Source organism: Orycteropus afer, unplaced genomic scaffold (genome assembly GCF_000298275.1).
Source record: "Orycteropus afer afer isolate SDZICR_OR568_19922 unplaced genomic scaffold, OryAfe1.0 scaffold00043, whole genome shotgun sequence".
Lineage (NCBI taxonomy): Eukaryota > Metazoa > Chordata > Mammalia > Tubulidentata > Orycteropodidae > Orycteropus > Orycteropus afer.
In genome coordinates, this window is record NW_006921630.1 from 12,892,510 (window position 1) to 12,903,407 (window position 10,898).

General features: G+C 42.0%; 1 protein-coding gene across 1 annotated transcript in view; it reads right to left on the reverse strand.

The window, feature by feature from the left end:
* The window catches only part of COLGALT2 (collagen beta(1-O)galactosyltransferase 2), a 207,922-nt gene extending 201,529 nt beyond the window's left edge, over positions 1 to 6,393 (reverse strand). The window contains exon 1 of the mRNA XM_007937676.2: positions 6,131 to 6,393. Within this exon, the coding sequence (XP_007935867.1) occupies positions 6,131 to 6,393 (263 nt within the window). The remainder of the gene's footprint in view (positions 1 to 6,130) is intronic.
* Positions 6,394 to 10,898: the final 4,505 nt, after the last annotated feature.

The window sequence follows — 10,898 nt, forward strand, 5'->3', positions numbered from 1 at the left end:
AAAATTAAATCCTTGACAACTTCAATAGTTTCTCTGTTTATCATGATGTTGTTTATTGGTCCAGTTGTGAGAATTTTTATGGTTTGTGTGTGTGTGTTGAGGTATAATCCATACTGAAGACTGTAGTCCTTCATCTTCATTAGTAAGTACTTCTAGTCCTCTTTACTTTCCACAAGCAAGGTTGTGTCATTTGCTTAGTGCAGGTTCTCTGATTCTTCCTCCAATCCTCATGCCGTGTTCTTCTTCATGTAGTACAGCTTCTCAGATTACCTGCTTAACATCCAGATTGAATAAATAAGGTGAAAGGATACAGCCCTGACACACACTTTTCCTGATTTTAAATCAAGCAACAGCACTTGTTCTGTTTGAATGACTGCCTCTTGGTCATTCATAGGCTATGCATAGGCTATGCATAGGCTCCTTAGCAGCACAATTAATGGTTCTGGAGTTATTTTTCTTTGCAATTATAACTTTTTATGATCCATACAGTCGAATGTCTTTGTATCATCAATAAAACACAGGTAAACATCTTTCTGGTATTCTCTGCTTTCAGCCAAGATACATCTGACATCAGCAGTGATATCCCTTATTCAAGTCCTCTTTGGAATCTGGCTTGAATTTCTTGCAGTTCCCTGTTGACACACGGATGCAACCATTTTGGAACTCTTTTCAGCAAAATTTTACTTGCATGTGATATTAATGATTTTGTTTGATAATTTCTGCATTCTGTTGGATCATCTTTCTTTTGAAGGGACACAAATATGGATCTCTTCCAGTTGGTTGGCCAGGTAGCTGTCTTCCAAATTTCTTGGCATAGACCAGTGAGTGATTCCAGTGTTGCATATGTTTGTTGAAACATCTCAATCGGTATTCAGTTAACTCCAGGAGTATTGTTTTTCATTCATGCCTTCAGTGCAGCTGGGATATATTCCTTCAATATCATAGGTTCTTGATCATATGCTATCTCCTGAAATGGTTGAATGTTAACCAATTCGTTTTGGTACAGTGACTCTGTATTCCTTTTGTCTTCTTTGCATCCTTCCTGTGTTATTTAGTATTTTGCACATAGAATCCTTCACTATTGTAAGTCTAGGCTTGTATTTTTTCCTAAGTTCTTCCACCTTGAGTATGCTTGTACTTCTTCCAGGATAGATTTATTCATTCTTCTGGCAGTCCATGGTATATTCAATATTCTTCACTAATGACATAATTCTAATGCATCAATTCTTCTTCAATCTTCCTAATTCACTTTATAGCTTTTGTATGCATATGATGTGATTGAAAATACTATAGCTTAGATCAGGTACCCCTAAGTCCTAAAGGTGATATCTTCGCTCTTGAACACTTTTAAGTGGTCATTTGCAGCAGGTTTGCCCAATGCAATATGTCGTTTGATTTCTTGACTGCTGCTTCTGTGGGCATTGATTCTGGATGTAGTGTGTTCTTGCCTTTTGATTTTCTAACTCTAGGTCTTTGGACATTTTGTTATAATACTTTACTTTATCTTCTCAAGCCACCCTTAGAAATCTTCTATTCAGCTGTTTTACTTCATCATCCATTTACTTTAGCTACTTCACATTCAAAAGCAAGTTTCAGTGTCTCTTCTGACATCGATTTCAGTGTTTTCTTCCTTTCCCACTTCTTTGATGATCTTTTGCTTTTTCATGTATGATACCTTTGATGTCACCTCACAACTTATCTGGTCTTTAGTCATTGTGTTTAATGTGTCAAATGTTTTCTTCAGATGGTCTTTAAATTCAGGTGGAATATACTCAAGATTGTACTTTGGTTGTCATGGACTTGTTTTTGTTTTCTTCAGCTTTAACCTGAACTTGCATTTGAGTAATTGATGGGTCTATTTTGCAGCTGGCCCCTGGTCTTGTGCCGATTGATAATATTGAGCCTCTCTATCATCTCTTTCCACAGATGTAGTCAATTTGATTCCTGTGTATTCCATCTGGTTAGGTCCACATGTATAGTCACCATTTGTGTTGTTAAAAAAAAAAAAAAAAAAAAAAGGTATTTACAATGAATAAGTTGTTGATCTTGTAAAATTCTAACATAAGATGTCCAGTGTCATTTATGTCACTAAGGCCATATTTTCCATCTACTGATCATTTTTCTTTCTTTTGCATTCCAATCACCAGTAATTATCAATGCATCTTGATTGCATGTTTGGTCGATTTCTGACTGCAGAAGTTGGTATAATCTTCAATTCCTTCATCTTTGGCATTAGGTGGTACATAAATTTGAATAATAGTCATATTAACTGGTCTTCCTTATAGATGTATGGATATTATTCTATCACTGATAATGTTGTATTTCAGGATAGTTCTTGAAATGTTCTTTTTGACAATGATTGCCAAACCATTCCTCTTCAAGTTGTCGTTCCTGGCATAGTAGACCATATGATTGTCCCATTCAAAATGGCTGATATCTATCCATTTCAGCTCAATGATTAATAATGAATTAATCAATTAATTCAAAAATAATTCTAATTTTTCTAGTTTCATACTTCATAGACTCCACATTTTGATTATTAATGTTAAAGCACTGGGCTGCTAACCAAAAGGTCAGTAGTTTGAACCCATGAACTGCTCCAGGAGAGAAAGATGAGGCAGCCTACTTCTGTAAAGATTTACAACGTTGGAAAACCTATGGGGGCAGTTCTACTCCGTCCTATAAGATTGCTTTGAGTTGGAAATGACTTGATGGCAGTAGGCTTGGTTTTTGATTTGGTAAATGTTTCTTCTCATTTTTGTCGTGTCACATCAGCAAATGAAAGTCCTGAAAGCTTTACTCTATTCATGTGATTAAGGCCAATTCTAGTTTGAGGAGAGGCTCTTCTCCAGTCATATTTCCAGTACCTTCTAACCTGAGGGGCTCATCTTCCTGCACTGTATCAGACAAAGTTCCACTGCTACTCATAATGCATTCATTGGCCAATTCTTTCTAGAAGTAGACCACCTGGTACTTCTTCCTAGTCTGTCCTAGTCTGTAAACTCCACTGAAACTTGTACAGCATGGATGACACTCCTGGTATTTGAAATACTGGTGGCATAGCTTTCAGTATCAAAGCAACACACAAGCCACCACAGTACCACAAACTGACAGACGAGCAGTGGTACAGAATGGTAGTAAGGATCAAATGAGCTAGTATAGATGCTGAAGTTCTTTGAAAACTGTTAAGGGGTATTTAAAAACTGGTATTTTTATTATTGCATGTCTGATTCATGGTGATCCTGTGCATAATGGTATCAGGCTGGTGTGATCCATGGCATTTTCACTGTCTGATTTCTTAGATGTAGATTGCCAGGCCTTTCTTTCTAGTCTGTGCTAGTTTACAAGCTCCACTGAAACCTACTAAGGTTCACAGCAGCATACAAGCCTCCACTAACAGACATGTGGTAGCTGCACATGAGCACACTGGTCAAGAATTGAGCACAAGTCTCCCACACAGAAAGCAAATGCTCTGTTACTGAACCATTAATGCCCCTGTCTAACAAATGGTACAAAGTTCCTAAGCAAGGACCAAGATTTCCCAAAGAAGAATCTTCAGTGGCTAATGCAGATGTCCAAGATCTTACCTGAACCTTGAGCTTCTTCCCTAACCTTCCACCACTGGCCATAAAGGATGAGGTATGGTTATCTTTTGACTGGACCATGAAAAGGAGTAAGGGAAAACAGACCCCAAAGTTCTACTCAGAATTGGAACACTACTCATCTAAAGAAAACATCATCTTCCATACAATGTGGAACCTCTGGAGACTTAGGATACACATTCATTCTGGTTGATTCAATCACATCACAAAATCTATGGAATTTAAGTGTCACCAAGAACTTTTGAAATCATTTGTTCCAATTCCTCACTTTACCGATAAAGAAATTTTGCCTACAAATCCTAAGCCATGGCCTCAAATCACATATCTAGTTAGTGACAAACTGAGTCTTCTGCTGTACTTATAGGTTTATATAAAAGTTTTGTTTCTATCATGTTCCCATCACCAACATCTTTTTAGAATGATCATTAGGGACTAACGTGGGTTCAAATCCCAGTCACCATTTATTAATTCTGTGACCTTATGTGAGTTATTGAAATCTCCATTTCTTTATTTGTCAAGTAAGGATCACAACATCTTTCTTAAAAGTTTGTTGTATGATAAAAAGGGTAATGTCTATCAAATAAATAGCAAAACTGTGCCTGGTTCCTGCTTCACTGCTCCCTCCCCACATGAATTTCCTATACTAACTATTGTAATGTTCTTTAATTTTTTAATTTATCATGGACTGTCAGAAGAACAAACACCTCTGTCTTCAAAGAAGTACAACCAGAACGCTACTTGGAAGCAAAGATGGCGAGATTTCATCTCATATACTTTGAACACATTATCAAGAAGGACCAGTACCTGGAGAAGAACATCATGCTAGGTAAAGTAGAAGATCAGAGAAAAAAGAGGAAGAACTTCAAGGAGATGGATTGACACAATGGCTGCAACAATGGGTTCAAACATAACAACTGGGAGGATGGCATAGGACTGGGCAGTGGTTTGTTCTGTTGTACGTGGGGTGACTATGAGCTGGAACCAACTAGATGGCACCTAACAACAGCAACAATGTTCTTTAAAACTAAACAGTGTATAAAGACCATTTTTTAAAACATCTCATTTGAAAAAGTAACTAAGAGAACTAATGCTCATGAAAGTTTCTTTTGGTATGGAAGTGGTGAAAAAAATAATCCTCCCTTCTGGTCTAAAAACCTGGCTGCACCAAAGCTCCCACTTTCCACATAATGTGCCCTTCTCAGTGGCAGCAGTCACTGTATAGCAATATATTATAGTAAAGTAGTGTAGAGCACAGAGGTGCACTATAGTATGTTTGCTTTCGCACCTCTGCACCTCTCCCACCAGGTACCGCTGAGTTCACTGATTCCAGCTGCTACTTTTTCCTTCCTTTCCTTCCAATCCTTGTTTCAGAATGTGTCTTGTCTGCGGACAGTTATCTCCCTTTATCAACACAAGAAAGAAACTGGTCCGAAGTGACGTTGGGTCCTCCCTCCTCACGGGACTGGAGTCCTCTTGTCCCCACACCTGACAGCCCATCTCCCTTCGCCAGCGTCCATCTCTTCCTCCATATGCCCCTTAGCGATTCACCTAGTCATCAACTTCTCACTTTCAGATCCCTGCGTTTCTGAAAAATATGGGACTGGACGAATTCTTCAGATGGGGCGGGCAGCCACCTCCTCTGATACCCTGACCCTTCCCGCAGCAAACACAGGCCCAAGGCCCAAGGGCTCTTTCTTTATGAGCAAAAAAAAAAAAAAATTGACTCGCTTTACTTTCCTGAAGGCGGTTCTGTCGTGCTCCAGGACGCAGTACCTCACGATCTCTGGTTGGGAATGCGCCCCAGAAGGATACACCAGCAGGACCAGCCTGGAGCGCAGAGGAGGCACATCCTATTGTAATGGGACTGTTAGCTGCCCCAGCCTAGCCCCTACGGGAATCCGACTCCCTCCCCCACCCCAGGGGGAGCCACTTCTCCAGCCTCAGAGGCCGCTACAGGAGCCGAGCACCACGAAGCCAAGGCGCCGCACTCTGCCTCCCCAGCCACCGCTGAATCCCCCTCGCTAGCAGCAGTCATGTTCCTTCTGGTGTCTGAAAAAGCGGGGACAGGCACCCTTTCCGCTCATTCCTGAGCTAGGGGTATGAAGTGAGGAAAGGAAACTTTCAGAGTTGAAATGGGGATTAGCTAGTCCTCTTGTGAAGTCTCCAAAAGCCCCCTGTGGTGGGGAAGGAGGATAAGGCCACTACTATCACATACCACCTATGAGAGTTAAGATAGGTTGGTTATCCCCACAAACACTCCAGGCGCACACAGACCCGCGCGCGTCCATCCCCAACCCGATCGCCAGACGCGCATAGGACCAGCGCAGGCAACGAGATGTGCGCACCAAGTTCCCTAGGTTCACCAGGCGGCCCCCTGCCCCGCCGCCTGCGACCCGTGCCCTCCCGCGGAGTGAGGTCCCACCAGACAGCCAGCGCCAGCAGCCAGGGGTGTGCGTGCTGCACAGTCGGCGCTCCGCAGGCGGCTCTCGCCTCCCACAGCTGCAGCCCGGGGTCCCTCGCCCGCTCACCAGATGGCCATCCTGCTCTTCGGGTAGTCCAGCCGCTCCAGGCAGCCGAGAAAGCGAGGTAGCGTGTGGGCAGCGTTGCGGGCGAGTATGGCCACGAGCACCGTGGGTCTCTGTATCGGTGATTCAGGGAAAACCACCACCTCCTCTTGGTCATCCTCCGAGTCCGGCTCGGCGGCAAAGCGCGCCCCACAGTCGCCGCGGAACAGAGCCGAGGAGAGAAGCAGCAGCGACCAGACGAGGGTGGCGGCGAGGCGTGCAGCCATGTTAAGGACTGGGTAGAGTGGCCGAGAGGTCTTGCAGTGAGCACAGAGCCAGGCTTCCCCAGGGGCATCCGAGGCCTGCGGGGAGGTGCTGGCGTGCGCCGCGGCTTCCGCGGCTCCCAGGGAGCAGAGCCAGCTGCACCCGACAGAGAAATGATGCCTAGTCGGCCGGCGCCCACACACTGCCACTGGGCTACTGGAGCTCCCAAAGCCCTCCCGCCGCCTCTGCCACTGCACCGTCCAGGCCCTGACACGGGTGTGCACCGCGAACCTGCCTCTGCCAGCCCTAGGTTGTGACTTAAGCTCTAGACAGTGATGTCTGTGGGCTGTTTGTCCTGAGCTCTGCGCTGCGGAAAGTTCCTCTAGTCCAGACTCAGCTTGTACAGCTGAGGTCTGTGGCTTCTCCCAGAGACGTGAGGTGTGGCCGTGTCTGCCAATGGGCGTGTGTGTGTGTGTGTGTGTGTGTGTACACATAACGGTACAACCCCAAGAAAATTTATTCTGCTTTTGCAAACCGCAGTCTAAAGTCCTTCACAGTGATGCAATGTATCCACTTTTTCATAATGCATCTATTGACTACATGAGTAGCATTCTAAAATGGAAAGTCACCCCTACCATTCATGACTATAAGAAACGATTTTTAACTCCCATAAAGGCAGAATGCTTGCATTTCTTTATACAATCAACCTCTCTTGAATTTCATCCTTGAATTGACCACAGATAACACCAGGTTGGGAGAATTAGAGAATTTTAGAGCCAGATCGAACTCCTGAAATTAAAAGGAAACCCCTGGTGGAACAGTGTTCTGAAGTCACACACTACCTGCCAATATGAGGTCCTGAGTTTCCTGACAGGATGGTGTGTAAAAGAGGAGCTTTGGTTAGGTGATTTTCTTTTTCATTAATGATCCAAAGTAATTTCCAAACTTGTGCCAAAGAAACTAATAAAGCATAACAAAGGGAGAAAAAACATACATGTTGGAAAAAGAGAAGAGAGACAGGAGAGGTGGAGGAAGAAAACAACTAGCACATAAAATGAAATCGCTAGGATACACTGCTGAAGGATATTTACTTTTGAGGATAACATAGGAAAAAATGAGTAAAGAAAATAGAATTTCTTCTTTGTGAAGCTGTGTAGCCTTTGATGTATCTGTGTGCAAGGTGAATTGATGTCACTGAACATTCATGACCTTCAACCCCAACTTGCCCTCAGCTCTGTCCCAGTCTTTTAACTCCTCCGGACAGCAATTGCCTAAGGCACTTGACTGCTAACCGGAAGGCTGGCAGTTCAAATCCACCAGCCTGTCCTCAGAAGGAAGGTTGGGCAATCTACTTCTGTAGTGATACTGCCTCGGAAACCCAAGGAGGGGTCGCTATGAGTCGGGTCCAACTCAACAGCACATAACAACAACAACTCTCCTCCAAATCACTCATTTCCCTCAGAAAAAAAATCTCTCCTCCTTCAATTAACTGCCTCAACATCCTTGTCCCTAACATTCCCACCCAGGACCCCATTCAAGATAGGGTCTTTGATCCCATCCTCTCTCTTTTGGTTCATAACTATTCTCATCATATATCTCCACTCTATTAAATCTTCAACTGGTCCCATTCTGCTAGCTAGAAACTTGGTCAGGTCTCTCCTATCCTTAAAAAAAAAAAAAAAAATCATTTTTTAAAATTATATTTCCTTCTAGAAACCCCTCCCCCTCTTGGCTTAGCTCCTTGCAAGAGCTATCTCCACTCTTCACTTCCCATCTTCCCCCACCGCTGTGCATATTATTTCATCCCTCTCAACTTCTCTGTTCCAAAGCCCACAGACAACCTCAGTATCCACAGAATCAGTGAACTCTTCATTTCTCACCTTCCTGGTCATCTGCTACCTAATCTTTCCTCCTCAGTCTCCTCTGATTCTACTTGCCTGCCAACCCCTCCAGTGTATGTTTTCCCAGGGTCTCATTCTTAGCCCTCCAAGCTTTTCACTCTGCATGGTCTCCATGGGTGATTTCATCTTCCAGATTCATGCCTCCTGCCCTACCTTATTCTCCATGTTCAGACTTTTCTTTCCAATGGTCTATAGACATTTCCTTCCCCTCCATTCTCCTTAGGAAACATCTCTGCTCTCACAGGCTCACAGTCTAATGGGGAGGGTTGAGAGTTAAACGACTAGCTACAGTGGAGCCACGGAGGAAGGCATGGACACATCTACAGGAGAGATGGTGATGGTGGGACCTTGGAAATGTTTCATGGAACTGATCTCCAGTTTGCTCTGTCCATGAGTTTCTATTTTCCATTCTTTGCCTACTTCCCACTTGCCTTTCAAGACTAAGATCCCCTTTTCTCAGCAAGGCATGGCTTAATATTTATCATTTGTTCACCTTTCTGCAAAGAAAGGGAATTTAAAGCTAGGAACCCCATTTCTGTCTTAATTTCCTTCTATTAATGAAGGCTTCTCTGAAGTCAACAGCTTATCGGTTTTCTGCAAGAATGATTAGGCACTTGAAACTATGCTGTTTTTGGCTTCCCAATGGTCACTAATAACACTGTGATATTTTAATCAGCTCTGCACCATTCTGCTAAAATAATTATAGCCTGTTCTGTAGATGAAATCAGAAGTTTCCCACCCATATAACTTGCCAAACACCTACTAGAAACTTTTAGTCAATTTAGAGTGCCTATTTAATCACTGAGAGTATTGAGGTCATGACAGGGTGTGTAATAGGAGAAGACCATTTAAATACCAAGGGGAAAAAAGCTTGGGGAAAATTAAATCATCATCTTACTAACAGATTGGTTCCATAAGTTCTTCAGAAGTCAGTGACATGGATCTTAGATGGTATTTTTTCATAGCATCAATGTTATAAAATGGTTCATTTATAAAAGCTCATTTACAAATAAAAGCCAATTATATGTTTCAATCTATCTCGCTTGTAAAGCTCTTTCTATAGAAATTTGGTTGAATTGACAGTCAGGGTTCCATATATACATCTCCTTGTCTCTGCTGCACCTATGTGCATGGTCAAAGTAAGCACATTCCCTCACCTCACCTCCCCACATTGTTTCAGTACAAAGGGTTTTCTTCTGGGTCAACAAAACCTCTTTAACACTCACTCTCCTGGGTACAGGACCTCTGGAGGTAGGCAGAAGGCTTCTTTCAGGAAAGCTCTTCAACCACTAAAAAAGGGAAGGAAGTAAATGCTTTTGGGACACTCTGATATGCTAGAAAGAGCAATAAATACTTGGAGTAGAAACTGAATTTTTGTCTTACTTGTGTCATTTACTCTTTGTGACCCTGGAGACTTGATCTGTCTCAGCATAAATTTCTTCTTCTCCTTCTCCTTTTCCTTCTTCTTCTTCTTTTCAAATTAAATGCCTGCCTGATTTTTTTTTTTTTCATCCAATAAACATTTATGAAGTTACTAAATGCTAATTATTTATGTACTGGGCATTTAAATATTTCTCCCATGGAAAGAGGTGGAGATGCTGTCCTGACCCATACAGCTCTGTTGGGCCAGATTGGCAGAGGAAGCATCTTGGCTGAATCATCAGGGCTTGTTTCTTCTGTACCAAATAATCTTTCTTTCACTACCTAGATTATGTTATTCCCTTTTCTTAGCCAGCCCCAAATCCTACAATGTAAAATTAATTTGAATTGACACATTTTGACCTGTAAACCTTAAGAGAAGAACACCAGGCAATGTCTTCTGTCATTCTACATTTGTGTGAATTAATTAAATCAGATTTCATAGACTTAGCACCAAAATCAAGATGCACTATATGGAGCTTTCACGAAGGGGACTGAATGGGACCCTTCATATGGTGCCTGGGATAGACCCTTTGATGATAGACAAGTCCTATGTATTTCTATATGTAGACTTAAGGGCTCTCAGTCCTAGAGACAGAAAAAAATAGGGGTAGGAGGTAGAAGCATAATGACTGGGTTGAAAGGGCTAAAATTAAACTGTTTCAATTACAAAGTTTTGTCTATACTCTTTCTTCCAAGAATTATATAATAGTTACTATAGAAAAAAATGTTTTCCAATTCCAAATAAGTTTATATAAATTTAAAATACACCTTATGTTTCATTGAAGAAAAATAGATATGTCCTTTTCATTGCATTCACTTATTCATTTCAAACAACATTTACCCAGTGCCTATTCTATAGAAAGGTATAGGTACTAGAAATTCATAGATAATTAAGATGTATCATATAAATGAATGAATATCATAAATTGTTACATGTGTGTTAGGGTGAAAAAAAAGAGCATAAGGAAAGAAATGGAAATGGTTAGGGAATATTTTTTAAAGAGATGTCTTTGAAGTGAATATTGAAAAATGGGTAACTGTGGTTTAGGAAAAGGACAGTGGATGGAAGAGGAGGAAGAGGTTGGAATTCCAGGTAGACAGAACAGCAGAAGTGAAGGAATGAAACAGCATGGCTTACTGGAGAAAGTGCAATGAGTTAGCATGGCTGGTGGGTAGGATAGGAAGTGAAAAGATAAGAAGCTGGA